At 46.8% G+C, this 18080-nt stretch overlaps 1 protein-coding gene across 1 annotated transcript; it reads left to right on the top strand.

Annotated features, from left to right (window-relative positions):
* Positions 1–11239: 11239 nt before the first annotated feature.
* LOC128089766 (cyclin-dependent kinase 4 inhibitor B-like) lies at positions 11240–17301 on the top strand. Its single transcript, XM_052701494.1, has 2 exons — positions 11240–11643; positions 16272–17301. The coding sequence occupies exons 1-2, from the start codon at positions 11503–11505 to the stop codon at positions 16548–16550; spliced, it is 420 nt and encodes a 139-aa protein (XP_052557454.1). The 5' UTR covers positions 11240–11502; the 3' UTR covers positions 16551–17301.
* The last annotated feature ends 779 nt before the right edge of the window (positions 17302–18080 follow it).

Here is an 18080-nt window from a genome sequence, read left to right on the forward strand (position 1 = left end):
TCTAGAGTTATGCCAGATAGACTTTCATTAGGATCACAGTATCAGCACTACAGCAAATGAAATGGAAAGAACCCACATCTGAGACACAGCCTTTCTGCTGCACTGCGGGAGACAAGGGATGGGGAGGGAAGCTACAACGTGACTCCACCTTTTGCTGCCAAGCTGCTAGAAGTCACCACCAATAACCATTACACAGACCTGAGCAGCTTCAAATGGCACCCCAGCTTTTCCAGCTTCACAGAGCTGGGTGTGGAAATGAGCACTGCAAACTGAAGCCAAGATAAATGTGCTCATGATCAGTCCCCAAATGCCCAGAGGTCAGATCTTTGTGTGCAAGGTCTTACTATAAAAATGTGGGTATCTGGAATAGAAGAGCATCTCTCTGTTTGTGACCTTGGGCCTAAAGTTGCTGTGTGTCTTAATTAAATAAGTCATATTAAAAGAAAGGAGATGAAAGTGGATATGGGTCACAGGTGTTCTCTCTATGGGAAGCTGGTCTGCCTGAGTCTAGCAGAGCTGCTGGGGTGAAAGACCACAGCACATGTACTATTACACTTCTTTACTTTTGCTGCTCTTTTATTCTGGCTTCTTCTGTTTTGTATTTTGTTTTGTTTTTGTTTTTTAATTCTAAGTGCTGTTTTGTTCTCTATGCATACCACTTCATGCTCTGTTTCCTCCTGTTTTCCACTGCCTCACCACAACCCCTCTCATTCCCTGCCCCTCCTCTGTGCATGGCCTCCTCCTGAACAAGCGGTTCTGTGCATCAAAAGTTGGTGTATGCCAGAAGTGTCGAAACATATAAGCTCTGAAAAACAGAGACACAAATTAAAATTGAGCTCCTAGCAAGACGGAGGAGTCAGTTTTGTCTTTGCCAGGTCAGAGCTGTTTCTTTCCACACCGTACTACATAGGTTGTACTAATAAATCTCAGAACTACAAAACATGCACACAGAAGCACTATCTCTGTTCCTGGAGTAGGAAGGAGTGCTTTCAGGCTCTCTTCCAGCGATATGCAAGATCTTCGTGAACACAAAGGCACAGCACGCCATTTTCTGGAGCCGGCTGAGGACGCTTGCTAACTGCAGGCTAATGGTTGCTCCGAGCCTTTTCTGGGCGCTCAGCGCTCGGCTAATAGTCAGGCTTCCTCTAGGTGGCACACACGGCTCTCCCAAAATCCACGCCCGTCTCTGAAACGGCAGCTTTCAAACTGATCGCTGCAACTATTACAAGGGAAAGAACAAGAGCAGTCATCGCTGGGGCTGGAGCTGACCGCATACCCCCAGGTGCCCTTGTACCTGCCTGCTCTGCTTTCTGCCACAGTTATGATTTGCGTTCAAGTTTTATTTATGTCGGAAATGGTGTCTCATTTCTTACAGATGCTAGGATGGGAGCTCACCGTGCACCCAGACTACTTTGCCCGTTTCATCTGCCCACTGTATCTAAAGAATCTCTGCTTACTGTTTTTCATCTCTCTCATCAGGTTCAATTCCATCTGTGCCGTGTCTGTCCTGATTGCACATCCAGACAGCACCCCTATATTCTTCCTAGATCACCTATCCCACCTTTCTCTACCATAATACAAGCTGCTAGAATTTTTTGAGGGGAAGAGGGAAAAGCAGATATGCAGAGAGCCATGTTACAAATATTAGGAAAATCTTCATTTATACATCATCTAAAGTGGTAGTGGCCTTCTTTGCTGTCACCTCTAAGCAGCATCAGTGATTCAGTTAATAGTAAGCAAGCACGTGATGGCAACAGCCTGCCATGTTGTTGTATGCACAGTCAGACGTGAGAGGAAAAGTTAAGGCAGCAAGGAGCAATTTCCTGAGTGCTCCAAGATTCTCTGGCTTATAAGAGTGAACAGTAAGCAACTAGCTTTTGCTCTTTCACAACTTGCTTTTGGAAAGCACATCACACTTTGCTAGTCAGAAATTCTCTCCATCCAACTGAGCAGCTGGAAAAGCTTGATCCGGAACAGCGTCTAGGAGACATCATGTGCTTGGCACACAGTACAGTCATCTGTAAATGCCAACAACCAGTGCTGTCCTACCTTTGGGAGGCCAGCACTTGACCAGCCACCAAAGCCTTATATCAGGGATTTTCTGCCAATGATCACTGCTTTGATGTCCAGATACTAAGTTTGCTACCAGCTTGGTGGCAGAAAGAAAGACGTGCAGTCTTAGGCTGATACTGACAGTCATCTACTGCACAGGCAGTTGTTCTGCCAGCTGCAGAAACCTACAGCTCACAAAGCAAACTTTGGTAAGGAGCTAACAGAAAGTCTCCAGAGCTGCAAGGTGGTAGATTTTAAAGGGGACAGCAAGAGTATCGAGTATGATCACTCAGATGTGCTGGATTAATACATGCTAAGGGTCATTACAAGATTGCATACAGTCTGGAATTGAGTGCAGTAGCAATCAAGAACTGAAAAGAAAAAAAAAAAGAAAAGAAAAGAAAAACCAAACAAAAAAAAAAAAAACCAGCAGTCCAGTTTTACATTATTGCAAATAATTATGTTTTTTCTTTTTTTTTTATTGAAGCAGATATTCCCAATCACATTCCACTCCTACACAAAGCCTCAAGGTAGAAGCATAACATTTTATGAAGGACTGCAAAGCGTTAAGAAGCATCTGTGTCTACAGGAATGTTACTTTGGTGCTGTGACAGGTGGGCCCAGTGCCTTTTCAGCAGCTACAGAATGTGAAACACTCGTGTTTCCAATGTAATTGCCTCCTTCATGTTTATGTAACTCAAAAACAAACACGTGTGCTTGCTAGCAGCCATCATGGGCCACTCACAGAAGAAACAGAGCAGCATGTTGTAACTCATATCACCAATGGCAGCTGGCACTGCTGCACCAGCAGGCACAACAGAGCTGCACACCCAGTCCATGCACAGCAGTTGCAGTGGGGGAACCAAGAGCAGTCCCTGCCCTGAAGCAATATGACATCAGACAGTTACTCAGCATCACAAGTCACCCTGAGCTGCTTTGGTTCACAAAACAAACCATATGCACCCGTGCAGAGTATCACGCTATAGTCCTCCCCATATTGAACATACACTTGGCTTACAATCAGCATCAGTGTGATGAATATTCCGAAGGACAGCAGAGCTGCAGAGTGACCATCACATCTGACCAAAGGTAGACATGTTAAGAGGCATATTGTAATTTGATGAGGAACAAGGCTATTCAAATAACTACTTCTACAAGAGTACCTTAAGATTGCAGTCAGTACAGACTACTGCTGTCCAAATGGTTGGATTTCCAGCATCATAATGTATTTTACACAATAAGATTACTTAACCTGCCTCTCTAATCTGTAGAAAGCCAGCATTATTACTCTGTATCATCTTGTCATGGCTTCTGTAGCAAAATACTGCATTATACAAATTTAACATGGATTACTATTGGGGGGATGGAGGGGGAGAAAGAAGGAGAAGAAGAAGAAGAAATATGCCCAAGTGGGGGTTTAGTGACAGAAACAAAATCATCTACAGCTAGATCAGGTTGCTCAGAGCCTCGTTCAGTCTGACTTTGAATGTCTGCAGGGAAGGGGCTTCCACCACATCTCTGGGTGAACAGTTGCAGTGCTTCACTGTCCTCTTCACTCTGTCAGTAGTTTCAGCAGCAAACCTTGGAGTTGTAATACACACGTTATGGAAAATCCATATATATATAAAAAAATAAAGGGCAGAAAGTAGAACTCCCTATTATGCTGTTTCCTCTCCTCTACCATCCTCCTGCAGCTCAGAGACCTATGCTTAAGCCAACACAACCCTCATTTATTTAATTAAACCCTGAGATGTCTGCTGAATTCCCAAATTTCTGCACTTCAGCCAATGCAAAAGAGATTTGAAAGACAAGCGGGAAAAAAGACAAAGCAAGTGAGCAGACTTACTTTTCATGTTTGGAAGAGGCTAAATACAATTGGGAAGTAAAGTGACTTTCCATTGTGGTGGGGTGGGGGGAATCCTGCTTTTCAGAACTCTCCTTTATTTTATCTCCTTTATTTTAAAAGGTTGCATGAAGGTTGGAGGGGATTTGTGTGAACTTATGGTTTGCCAAGAGGCAAGGAACTGAAAAGTTCAACATTTGGCAAGAAGCTTCTTGAGGAATTTGTATGGTTTTTATTTTCAGCTAAACATTTACTGCTATCGTTTAATGAATGTTGTGCAGAAACAATGCTGTGGTTAAAGTCAAACCATTTCTCCACTACCCTGGTGAACTTTTGAGCACTTAGCACAGCCAGTCCAGGGAGTAAATTATCCTACAGGCCTTTTGATAGCATCAATATCTGGGTTTATGCAATTAGGTAGAAGAAAGGTCTTGGCTTTTTGCAAGAGGCTTGAAAATATTGCCTTAGTAGGTGATATAATTAATAAATAAGCTAATAGTCACAAAAATGTTTGAGTTTTGAAGTATCATAATGTAAAGCATGACTTGAATTGGGCTTGACAACAGCTGGTGAACAGCATATAATTTGCCAGCCTGATTGGGAAGGACAGGCATAGTATGCCTAGCAATTGAGTTTCAAAATGCTCTACCAAGGAGGGTGAACTAAAGGGAAGGAAAAATTCTAGTGCTTTTCATTTACTTAAAAATTCATGGACTGGATGAATTAATTTAAGACAAATTCTTTCTGTAAGAGAATTCTGACAGTTCCTGAAATGTGTCTTGAATTCCTGGTGCCTCTTTCTCAGAGATTGAGCAGGCATAGCTAGCAAATAGAAAATCCAGAAACACACACTGAATTCTCAGCTAGAAAAACTCCCTGTGCAATCAACCATTAAGATATCTAGAGAAAAATTAAAGAAATTATGTATTTCAGGAAGTCAGAAATTCACTGGCACAATCCTTACACATTTAAGTAAACCGCAGGTGCAGAGTGATTTTCTCAGTGCCATGTATTTAAATGGCAGGAAGATGAGCACCATTGCTTGGACTCCAAGCTGTCCTGCTATACAGATGCCACAAAGCAAGTTGGACATGTGCTGGACATCTTTTCTGACTGGCTGTCCCAGATTCTGCATTCACAATGCTGCAGTCAGCTAAACTTTGGGATGTGAAGGCACACAGGAGCAAACCAAAAGCTTACTTCTGGACAAACATTTCCTCATACTGTGGCTTGTCAGCCTTTTCATGGTACAAATCATAAGGAAAAGGAGAGTACACTTTCTGGACCATCTGTAGTTCAGGAAATTGCTTCTGGTATACCAGAATTAATCTCGAATAACAAAAGTAGGGATAGCTTTCAAGGAGATAGTCTGCTAGCATTTGCTTGTGTTTGCCTGCTTTCTGACATAGGAAAGCCATTGATTTGTTTTCTAGCTAGAATGCTTCCTCTGTCACTGATGCATCTGTTCCGGGAGCAAGTTTCACTGGAGAACCCCAAGGAAGCAAGCATCACATCCAGTGCCAATGAACAGACATGGAACAAGTTTTAAGGTCTTCAGTGAGCCTGTACAGCTTATTATCTTCATTAAAAGTAACAGTGTATGCAGAGAATTCATCACAAGCATAGTTAGGCAGACATAAAATTGCTGATTGTGTATCTATGCAACATTTTGTAGTTCTTGTTTGAAATAATGCAAAAAGAAGAGCAGGAAGAAAAAAAAAAAAGAATAAAAGAAAAATAAAGAGCCCAATTGTAGGATCTTGTCAATAATATTAAAAATAGACATGATTAAAGCTGTGATAGCACTTTTAATTCAATTTGAAAGAAATCTAAAGCCCGTGTTTTTCTCTTCTGATCTATTTGCTGGCAGACACTTACAGTGAGACACAGTAAGCTGTGAACAGCTGATGTGCCTGGAGGCAACTGGAGGAATTTTAGACCTTTTTGATTATTTTCTCTATTTGTATGATTTTATTTTGTTTTCAGAATCCAGTACTGTACACCCAACTAGCCTTATTACCTTCTGCATTTGCATCACCTCCTACAACAGGCCTTGCAGTCCCTCCAGTTCCTGCAGCAAGCCCTGTGGTTTCTCCAACCCCTGCAACATGTCTTGTGGTTGCTGCGAATTCTGCAGTGTCCCTGTGATTGCTCTGACCTTTGCAGTGACTTTTGCAGTTGCTCTAGCTCCTCTGATGAGCTCTGCTGCTGCTCCAACCCTTGCAACAAACCCTTTTTGACAGACCCTGCAGGTACTCTAAGCATTCTGATGGACCCATTCTATAGGTGCCATGAGCCTCACAACCAATCCTATAGTAATTCCACTCCTGGTGACAGAGCCCACAGTTCAGTTACAGAATCAATCAGTGTCAGTATCAGTTGTCTCTATAAGCAAGATGAAAGAAGTGTCTATGAAAGTCAAAAAGTTCAGCTAAGAGAAGTTAGGAGAAGAAGATGAAGATGGAATAGAGCCATCAAAAAAGCAGGAGGAAGAGGAAGAGATAGAAACTACTCAAATCCTGATGTTCAGTGTGCTGTGATATTTGTGAAAAGATAATGACTGTTGGTCAGGTGAGTACATAGCCACAGGTGAGTACTTAGCTGCTCCATTGCTGGGATGGTGGGGTCTGGAATCTGTACTTAGCAGGCAGCGAAGCCAAGCAGCTGGGATCTCTTCCTAGGGAAAGTGACATTGACAAAGCAATTGGAAAAGGGACACAGTCCTTCACCCTATAGTGGCAACTCTTGTTAGCTGTGAGGGAAAGATAGCCCTTCAAGAAGCAGTTGGCATTGAACCCAAGCAAGTGGTCAGTCATGGAGGAAGTTATCCAGTACTTGAGGGAACTAGCTGTGGTAGAGATAAGGAATAAACTTTGACAGTAATACCAGCTCCCAAGATTCAGATGATGTGATGTGTATGTGACCTGTGAGAGGGACTGTCGTTGTATGCCAACACACTGAAAGAAATAAACTGGAATTATAATTAAATGTCAGGTGTGGATAAAGTGGCTAGTCTACTTCAACAGTATGATACTCTCTCTTCCTTCCCATGGGCCTGTGTCTTGGCTGTGGAGAAACTGGTTCAATGGCTCAAAGAAAAAGAAACTGGTTCAATAGCTCCTCCATTACAAATCAATATTTCATCCACTAGAAGTGTCTCTCTGCCCAGGAAGGTGGGTATAGTATGTACACAGCATGTACTATCCTGTACTTTTACCTGCATGACCGCAGAAAGAATATGAGAAAGTGGGATGGAAAAGCCATCTCAAACCCTACAGGCATGAGCACATGAATTGCAAGGGAAAACAAATACAAGAGAGGGTCCTTCCAGGAAATACTGGCTGCAGTTCCTAGTGGGTGGATCTCCAGATAGAGAAGATGGTCTGATCTTACCTCTGAGGGTGACAATGAGCCTTCTGGTTCTCATGCACAAGGGATAAGTAATGAATACAGTAACCACAACTGGAGGGGTGCTACCTCCAGACACATGGTGGAAAGAGGCAATTGGGTTTATTGGGCTGTGTGGATTTGTTGGTCTGGTACATTTGAACCACAGAAATATGGACACCTGTGCACAGTGTACTCCAATGCTATCAAGTTATAAAGGGGCAAAACCCATCTATAACCCATATATTTCTGGACTGACAAGAGGATCCCGAGATATAAATGTATTGAAGGCCAAAGTGAGCATAACAGGAAATGAGTAGCAAAAGCTGCTCCATAGGCTCCATGCATTCTTGATACAGATTATCTCAGGAGAGGCTATTTCAAGGATCTCAAAGGGTGTCAGTGGGCTTTTGGTATAGCTGCCTTGGAGATGGAGGACATTAAGCAGCTGTCTACCTTGCCTGGACTCTCAGAGGACCCTTCTGCTGGGGGGGTGCTAAGAGTAGAAGAACAGTAAATGCTGATTGCTACTACAGCAGTGCTACTACTGAGCAGTGCTTCAGTGGAAGTGTCAAACCAGGACTCCCCAGTTCTCATTCTTCAGCTGATTCACCAATTGGAGAACCAAGGAGTAATCAGCAAGACTCACTCACCCTTCGGTAGTCCCATATGGCCAGTGCAAAAGTCCAATGGAGAGTGGAGGCTAACGGTGAACTATCATGGGCTGAATTAAGTCACATCACCTCTAAGGATTGCTGCACCACATGTGCTAGAGCTTCAGTATGAACTGGAATCAAAGAAATCCAAGTGGTATGTCACAACTGGCATCACTTACGCGCTTTTCTCACTCCCTCTGGCAGCAGAGTGCAGGCCACAGTTTGCTTTAAAATTGAATGGGCGTCCAGTACTCCTGGAATTGACTGCCTCAGAGGTGAAACACAGTCTTAGCATTTCCCATGGGCTGCTTCACACTGCACTGGAACAGGGGGAAGCTCCTGAGCACTTGCAATACATTGACGACATCGTATGGGGCAACATAGCAGAAGTTTTTGAGAAAGGGTAGAAAAAAATTCAAATCCTTTTAAAAGCCAGTCTTGCCATAAGACTAAGTAAGGTCAAGGGACCTGCACAGGAGATCTTGTTCTTGGGAATAAAAGGGTAAGATGAACATCATCAGATCCCCCAGATGTGATCAGTAAAATAACTGCTATGCCTCCACCAACCAGTAAAAAGGAAGCAGAGGCTTCCTTAGGTGTTGTGGTTTCTGGAGAATGCATATTCTGGATTAGTGACTGACTGTAAACCTTCTCTATCAAGTGATCCTGAAGAAGAATGATTTCACATGGAGCAACAGCCTTTGAATTAATTAAAAATTAAACAGGAGATGGTTCATGCTGTAGCCCTTGGGCAATCTGGGCAGGACAAGATGTAATGAATGTGCTCTATATGAAGCCGAGGAGATTGGCTCCACTTGAAGCCTCTGGCTGCACAAGGAAGAAAGAGAGGAAGGGAGGAAGGGAGGGAGAAAATGAGGGAAAAAAAGAAGAAAGGGAGGAAGAGAAAAAGAGAGAGGGAGAGGGAGAGGGAGAGTGAGAGGGAGAGGGAGAGGGAGAGGGAAAGGGAGAGGGAGAGGGAGAGGGAGAGGGAGAGGGAGAGGGAGAGGGAGGAAGAGAGGGAAAGGGAAAGGGAAAGAGAAAGGGAAAGGGAAAGGGAAACGGAAAGGGAAAGGGAAAGGGAAACGGAAACGGAAACGGAAACGGAAACGGAAAGAGAAAGGGAAAAAAAAAGGAGTAAGAAAGAGTGAGAAATAAAGAAAAGAAAGAAGGAAAGAAGGAAGGAAATAAAGTAAGGAAGGAAAGAAGGAAGGAAGGAAGAGAGAGAGAAAGAAAAGGAAGCAAAAGAGGAAGAAGGAAGAAAAGAAGGAACAAAAAAAGAAAGAACAAAATGGAAAAAAGCCAGTAACACATGAAATACTTATGCAGTTCTTGTGGACACTGACTTTTTCTTTACTGTATGGATATATAAGTGTCAGCAAAATGCCATCAAGGAAAACTTTTTCGATGAGTAGTACACATCTGCACTGTACAAGTGATAGTAGAAAAGGTGATACACGAAATTGGAGTCAGTGTCCTATTTCCACTGAATAAATCCAGTAATAGCACAAATCATTCCAGACGTTGTTAAAATTAGTCTGTTGTCTTTTTAAGATATACCTTTGAAATACCTTTTTCTACTTGAGAGCTGCCACTATAAGTAAGGTGGCATATATGTAATTCTTCCTTTTATTTCTTGGGGTTTTGTTGTTGTTATTGGTTGGTTGGCTTTTGTTGGTGGTGGTTTTCTTTTTACTAAAGACGTCTGAAGTATCTTTATTTTATTATTTTATGGCACTCCGCACTCAAATATCAGATTCAATATTAGGGAAAGAAGACAGATAAAAAGAGTGCATCCAGAAAGCAGTAAATTGTGTAGAAGTGCTCAATTATTAAATAAGACATTTATATCAAGGAGGTCTTTATCATGAATAGAACTTCACTCATTACTATGCATCTGAACATAGAGGCAATAATGGGACTGCAGGAGTGGAATTTTGCATGAAGCTTTCAGTTACAGAAGCTTGCTACTCACACCATAAATAAACATTACTTTACACAGACAGTTTTCATTGCCGATTCTAGTTAGCTTTCTTCTGTTTTTCATTGGTGGAAACCAATAATGCCGTCTGGTACAGGAAATCGAGAAAATTCTTGATAATGTAGCTACATCTTTTGAAGTTATTAGGACGATAAAGTTATTTAATTGCTTTGGTGGTATGTAGTGGCAGTTTCAAGTAAAGATACAGGTAAACAAATGGCCAGCGTGACAGCAGTAGAATTGAAAAATGCAGAATGCAGATATAGACTGCAAGTATGATTGCAAACACCCGAAGAGAATTATCTTAGAGATGTGACATGTCTGATAAATCTTGCACATGCACGACAGGAAACAGGCCACTCTTCTGACCCTTCGCGGTGAGAGAATGAAGAGCTCCTTCCTTTAGCTTTTCTTTCCTCTGAACATTTCTACACTGCAAGACCCAAGACGTCTTCAGTTCCCTCTGTAACATCAGCACACGCCTGTTCTGCACTTACAGCATCATCCGAGGAACTCCAACGGAGTCGCGGCGCTGCGCCGATCCGCGCCGCCCCGCCGGCCGCGTGTCCACCGGTCGGACCTCCGGAGCTGTCCGTGGTGCTGCCGCCCCCGGCTGCGGGAAGGGGACGGAGTCGAGCGCCGAAGAGCGCTGGGGTGAGCTCTGCGGGCCTCGGTTGGAAGGGGAGTCACCTGTTTCGGGGGGAGCTAGCTGTTGGTTTGCTTTTGTTTGGTATGGCTTTTGTGGTTTTTTGTTTTCTGTTTTTTTTTTTTGTTTTGTTTTTGTTTTTTGTTTTTGTTTGTTTGTTTTCCCTGTTTAATTGATTGCTTGCTTTGTTGGTTCGGAAGGAAAATGGAGATAGGAGTCTCATCTCGCTCCTGACGGCGGCTCTGTGCCGCTGCACTGAGCAAAGCTCTGAAGACTTTCCAATTTAAGAAAAGAAGCGGGAGGGATGTGCCGAGGCTCCCGTACTGATGTGTGCCCGGAGGACGTCTAGGCACTCTGGAGGTGGTAAAGCACGTGTTAAGAGGCCGCTGCCTTAAGGCAAGAAAGGAAAAAATACAGAAAAGGGAAAGAAAAAAAAAAAGAAAAAAAAAAAAAAAGGAAGAGAACGACGACGCGGAATAATCGCCCGGCCGCCCCGGCTGCGGGGAGCAGTGGCCACACCGCCGCGCCGCCCCATGGCCGCCTCTTTCGTCGGGACGGCCGCGATGACGCTGACAGCCGCCGGGTGAGGCGGAGCCGGCTGGGCCGGACCGGAGCGGGCACGGCTGGGGCGGGCCGGGGCGGAGCGGTACCAATTGCGGGGAGAAAACAAGCGGCGGGCGACTCGGGCACAGCCGTGGCCCCGCGGGTGGAGGAGCCTCCCGCGACGGCACATCGCCTGGTGCTCCGAGGCCAGATCGCGCCGCCGAGAGCTGCCGGTGGTGCAGGCGTGGAGCGGCGGAGACGCGCTCTCCCATGGACTGGGCTCCCACCGTGGGTCGGCATCGCCGCCAGCTGAGGGCAGCGAAGGACGGAAGGGCGGCGGCTGCGGCCGGCGGAAGGGCCCCGCTGCCCGCAGACACAAGGCCGGGCCTGGGAGAGCATGGCGCAGAGAGCGGCCCGCACGGCTGCGGATGAGCTAGCCAACGCCGCCGCCCGCGGTGATCTGCAACGGGTGAGGGAGCTGCTGGACGGCGAGGCCGACCCCAATGCTGTCAACTCCTTCGGCCGGACTCCCATCCAGGTAGGGAGGACGGAGATGCCCTCCGTATCAGAGGACCGGGGCTGAGGGCCGCCTCCCTGGCAATGGCTCTTCGGCGGGCGCGGAGGCAACCCTGGGCTGAGTGCCGGCGTCGGGCGCACCCCGACAGCTGTGCTGAAGCCAGAGCGGCACCATGGTTCCTGTCAGCCTGGTGCAAAGGGGAAAGTCTACAACCGCCGCAAGAAAAGGGTTTTAGTTTCAGCAACCCTGGATCGCGTTGTTATCAACCATAGGATGATCAAAACCGAGAGCCTTAATGCTCATCTCACATTAAATGTGCAATAACAAGTAACGAGTCACCTTTTCAGAGAGATTTACCCCTCCATCAAATCGGAATCTTCTGCTTTACTGTCTGTCTGCTATACTTCACTACTACTACACTTAGTATTTCTTCTATCTTTTTCCAAAATAACGATAACAACAACAACAATAATAGTACGGTGGTTCTCACATATTCAGGCTTCTCCATCAAATCGGCTTCTTCTGCTTTACTGTCTGCTATACTTTACTACTACTACACTTAAAAAAATTTTTTTTTCTTTTTTCAAAATAATCATCCTCATAGTAAGGTGGTTCTCGTGATATATTTGGGGGGAAAATAAATAAATCAGTGGTTTTTGTGATTTGTTCAAAAACTCCTTGAAGCAGAACCAGTCAGTGCACAGCCCTGCCTGGCAGCTCAGCAGACGTACACTCATCAGTCTTCGAGGAGCTGAATCGTACTGCTGTGAACGCAAAAAAAAGTGCCCGCAGGAATATAAACTACATTTATAAAGCCGATTTAATGTCTCTGGCCGTTCTACACGGATTCCTCTTAAATTTTCAAAATAAAACGAAACTTGGGTAATTCTGAGAAGCTGTATTTAGGATACGCTGTCATTGCCTGCAAAACTCTCTCCTACAAAATGTCGGTGCTGCATTTCTCCAGAGGCGCGGATTTGGGACCGCCCTCCGACGTGGTTTTTTTTTTTTTTTTTTTTTTTTTTTTTTTTTTTTTTTTTTGGCACCTTTGTGCAGCACAGATCTGCGAGCTGAACGCACGGCGCTGCGAGAACGGCGGTTCACACACCGCCCGTGTGTTCGGAGGCTCCCGGGCGCTCCTCTCTGCCCGGACTCCGGGCCGAACACAGTGGGAGTGTCAACGGCTTACGGGCTGGTTCGGCCCGGTTCCGTGATGAGCAGGGCAGAGGGGTCTGCAGATCCGCGCCTCCAGAAAAAAAGGAAACAGGGGACCCCAAAATAATTAAAAACAGCGGCACTGATCTGAGGAGAAACAAACTAATTTACTAAGTATATTATCTGAATGCAAGAGAACACACTATAATACAATATAATCAGAATTGAAGCTAATAAATCAAATATAATGAGAGAGAGAAAGGTGGATAGGCCTCACCACAACGCTCTTGCCAGGAGTTAAACCTCCTCTCCCTGATCTCAAAGTCCCCTGGGGAATGTAGTTCTTCTTCTCTTCTGGGCAGGTACCCAGGACTTGAGCATTAACAGTTAAAGTCCCAGTGCCCCACATGATGTTATGATGTGGAATACCAAAAACCAAAAATCACAAAACCGTGACATTCCACTCCTTATTCTACATCACTACATCATGCTTAATATATATACAAACAAACAATAATTACCAAACATTAAACACATGCACACACAAACCTTTTTATTTATGGAATTACTGGCTGCACTCCCCCAATATCAAATTCTCTTGTGGTACACATTGAACATCCCCGTTTCTCAGCATCACCCACCAAGTGGACCCAGGTCCCTGGGCAAAAACAGTTCCACACGGAGGTTTGCTCTTCCCAAAAGCTGGAAGGACCCAAACCACTTTTCCCAGCATGTTCTTCACATGTACTACATGTACTACCTTATCTGCCTTGACAGTATGTAGGGAGCTAGCAGGACCATCACGATTGATAGATCCTCTGGTATTGACTAACTAGGTGGCTTCTGCCAAATGCTTCTCCCAGTGCTTAAATGTTCCGCCACCCAGTGCTTTCAACATGGTTTTTAGCAACCCATTGTAGCGTTCAATTTTACCAGAAGCTGGTGCATGATAGGGAATATGGTAAATCCACTCAATGCCATGATCTTTGGCCCAAGTATTTACAAGAGAATTTTTGAAATGAGTCCCGTTATCTGACTCAATCCTTTCTGGGGTGCCATGTCGCCACAGGACTTGTTTCTCGAGACCCAATATGGTGTTTCGGGCGGTAGCATGGGGTACTGCATATGTTTCAAGCCACCCAGTGGTTGCCTGCACCATAGCAAGCACGTAATGCTTACCATTGCGAAATCATGGCAAGGTGATATAATCAACCTGCCATGCCTCCCCATATTTGTACTTTTGCCATCGCCCTTCCTCCCAGAGAGGTTTCATCCTCTTGGCTTGTTTAATTGTGGTGCATGTGTCACAGTCATGGATAACCTGTGCAAGGGCATCCATAGTTAAGTCCACCCCTCGGTCTCTAGCCCATTTGTATGTTGCATCTCCTCCTTGATGACAGGAGGTCTCATGGGCCCACCGAGCTAGAAATAATTCACTCTTGTGTTGCCAGTCCAGGTCTATTTGAGCCACCTCAATTCTGGCAGCTCGGTCTACCTGATAATTTTTTTGCTGTTCTTCAGCAGCCCGACCCTTGGGCACATGAGCATCTACATGACGCACCTTTACAACCATATCCTTTATTCTGGCAGCAATGTCTTTCCACAGCTCAGCAGCCCAAATAGATTTACTCCTTCATTGCCAGTTATTTTGCTCTCACTGCTGTAACCACCCCCATAAGGCATTTGCCACCATCCACGAGTCAGTGTAAAGATAGAGCATTGGCCACCTCTCCCGTTCAGCAACATCTAAGGCCAGTTGGACAGCCTTTACCTCTGCAAATTGGCTTGATTCTCCTTTCCCTTCAGTGGCTTCTGCAACTTGTCGTGTGGGGCTCCACACAGCAGATTTCCATCTGCGATGCTTTCCTACAATACGACACGATCCATCTGTGAACAGGGCATATTTCTTTTCATTCTCTGGTAGTTCATTGTATGGTGGGGCTTCTTTAGCACATGACACTTCTTCTCCTGGTGGTGTTCCAAACTTTTTACCTTCAGGCCAGTCCATGATGACCTCTAGGATTCCTGGACGGCTGAGGTTCCCCATCCGTGCTCGTTGTGTAATCAGTGCAATCCACTTACTCCAAGTGGCATCAGTAGCATGATGGGTGGAGGGAACCTTTCCTTTAAACATCCAGTTCAGCACTGGCAGTCGAGGTGCCAGAAGAAGCTGTGTTTCAGTGCCGACTACTTCGGAAGCAGCCCGAACCCCCTCATACGCAGCTAAGATCTCCTTCTCAGTTGGAGTGTAGTGCTCTTCAGACCCTCTGTACGCCTGACTCCAGAATCCCAGGGGTCGGCCTCGGGTCTCTCCTGAGGCTCTTTGCCACAAACTCCAAGTGGGACCGTTCTCTCCAGCAGCGGTATAGAGGATGTTCTTTATACCCTGTCCCGTCCGTACTGGCCCTAGGGCCACAGCACGGGCTATCTCCTGTTTAATCTGCTCAAAAGCCTGCTGCTGCTCAGGACCCCATGTAAACTCATTTCTCATTCACGTCACATAATAAAAGGGGCTTACAATGAGGCTGTAGTTTGGAACATGCATTCTCCAAAAACCCACTACACCCAGAAATGATTATGTCTCTTTCTTTTTCTCAGGCATCAGATCATCTTTGAAGGGGTATCTTTCTTTTACAGCTAACAACATCTGCTTCCGGAGGGTGAAGGCCTGGTTCTGGCATGTACCAATGCCTCTGTCAATGGCTGAGTCCTTAGCAATGCCACCCAGTTGGCGAGCTTCTCTACTATCTAAGCCACACACTGTTGGCCCCATTGTCCCAGCATCGAAGTAACCAAGTGGCAATAGGCTCATTTGGGTGACGTGAGAAGTCTTTTCTCAGACTTTGAATTCCATTCTTTTTCAGAGATCAATCAACAAGGGTAACGATGTCTTGCTCACCTCTTCCTCTTTTAGGACTTCTTGTTGCCCTTGTAGGCATTGGTGACCGTGGTCTTACTGAGGGCCCTCCCCTGGACTCAGGGGTGCTTCTCCTAGACCTTGGAGCCACTCCTCTGGACCTCTTTCCTCCTCTTTCTTCTGTTCTAACTGAGCCGAGATTCGTTTTGTTTTCCGTCCTCTTACAGGGGCAACTGACATCAATTGTGGTGCCTCCTGTGGTTGATCAGGCTGGTCAGTTCAGGGAGCGAGGCTATGGGCAGAGACGCTTCCCTGCTCTCCCGAGCCCTATGCTAAAAGTTTCCGGGAAGAAGCAGATGACCAGCCTCGCTCTGCAGGCGCGGTTTCGCGGTGGCCATCGCGACTCGGAACCGCGCGAGTTTGTGTGGAGGTGCGCGATGGAAAACGAGAGATTCCCTTCCGTCCTCAGTCGCGCTGCCGCCCGGATCTCCGCGGCCGCCTCGCGCTACCGCCGGGCCCCGTTCTCCGACGAGCCCCTGGAGCTCCTCGGCGGCCTCTCCGCCTCCTCCGCTATGCTGCGAGGCCGGAGCGGAGAGCACGCCGCTGAAGAACGCTGTGTCCGTCCTTCCCCTCGCAGGTGATGATGCTGGGCAGCCCGCGGGTGGCCGAGCTGCTGCTGCAGCGCGGCGCCGACCCCAACCGGCCGGACCCGCGCACCGGCTGCCGCCCCGCACACGACGCGGCCCGCGCCGGCTTCCTGGACACGCTGGCGGTTCTGCACCGCGCCGGGGCGCGCCTCGATCTGCCCGACGGCCGCGGCCTCCTCCCCCTCGACGTGGCGGCTGGGGGCCCGCACGGCCCGGTCGCCTGCTACCTGCAGCGGCCGCCGGCGCTGCCGCCAGCCCCCCTCCCCTGATTCATTGACCGGAGTCTGGACCGTGCTCCCACGGGATGCAGCAGGGATTGGAGGGATGTGTGGATTTTAGCAAGCTGCTCTTTACACGAGTCTGTGTTCTGCCCTGCTCTTGAACCACCCCTCCCCCCCCGGCCTTCCCCTTTCGCACGGGAGTTCAAACACTGTGAAGAGATGAAGGAATTGCTCCCTTCGCCTTGTGTCCGAGCTTTCTGTTAAGGCTCGGTCCGAAGCTTCCCTCTCCCCTGCCGAGCCCCGCCTTCATCCCCACGAAGCGGCTTCCTCCCGCAGCTTTGGAGCCGAATGAGACAGCGGGGCCCACCATTCCGCCTTGCAAAATCAGAACAGCGGGGAACGAAGTTTTTGGTAAACACCTCCCGCCAACCACTCAAGGTGCTGCGGCATGTACATGAGCCCGTGGTACATCTGCGGCTCCTCTCACGGCGTCAACAAGCACGGGAAGAAAACAGCGATTTGTGCCTCTGCAAGGCCGACGCCGCCCTCGCTTGAAGGAATACGCGCAGGTGACCTGCTCCGATCCGCTGCGAGTTTACAGTATTCTGAAGGAAATCACCATGGATGCAAAACGAAAACATCAAGGAACTAAAAATTAAAACTCGGACTTTCATGTGTCTCTGTTTTCTCCAGGCTGCCCGAAACCGGCAAGTATGGCAACGAAAGAACCACGCCGATAAGTTCGGGTTTTGCAGTGGGTCCGCTCCCGGAGGAGCAATGTGCCGCAGCAGGGAGAGACGAGCGGTTGCGTGAGTCCGCATCCTTTGTGTCAGCGGGACGGAGAGCAAAGCCGGAGCGGCAGATTGGGCAGCAGCGGCCCCGCGCCGCAGCTCTGTGCGCTCCGCAAAGCGTCCGGAGAGAGTTCGAAGGAAAAAGATTTCGGTTTGCGTTCATAGCCTCCGCCTCGTTCACAGAAAAGTCGTAAAGATAATAAATATACTAGTAAGTGTAACTTATTGGAATATACAGTCATCACAACGTGATCTCGTGCAATTTGCTCTTTATAATTAGCATGTGTAAACGGACAGTCTGTAGATATGAAGTTTTGCCGTTTATGAATTTAATTCATATATGTAATGAAGATACAAAAACGTTCAGAGCATGTGTATGAAAGCATCGAGATGGTACATCAAGCCTATACGTGTGCTTATCGGTTATTTATATATGTAACATGTTTGTGCTTTTCTGTGTTCACTATTTATGCTCGCAAGGATGTACAGAAGCGCACATTAAATTTAAAACAAATGCGAAGCACTTGCTTTGCATGAGAATGCCTAAGGTGTTTATTATGCACATGTATTTATGTGGCAAGCACTTGATAAGAAAACACAACGTAAGGTGATACTTCTTCGGGCTTTACGCTGCTGTGTATCGGTGCCGTGAGCCAACGGGGACAGCGCCGGGCGCGGCTGCGAGGTGATCGGCTGGACAAAACGGGGCTGGGGACGGAGCTCAGCCCGATGGCCGCTCTTCATGTAATAGTGAGGATCTGATGGGTCGCTCTCCTGACCTCCGTCA

This window comes from Tympanuchus pallidicinctus, unplaced genomic scaffold (assembly GCF_026119805.1).
Source record: "Tympanuchus pallidicinctus isolate F22 unplaced genomic scaffold, pur_lepc_1.0 scaffold4, whole genome shotgun sequence".
Classification (NCBI taxonomy): domain Eukaryota; kingdom Metazoa; phylum Chordata; class Aves; order Galliformes; family Phasianidae; genus Tympanuchus; species Tympanuchus pallidicinctus.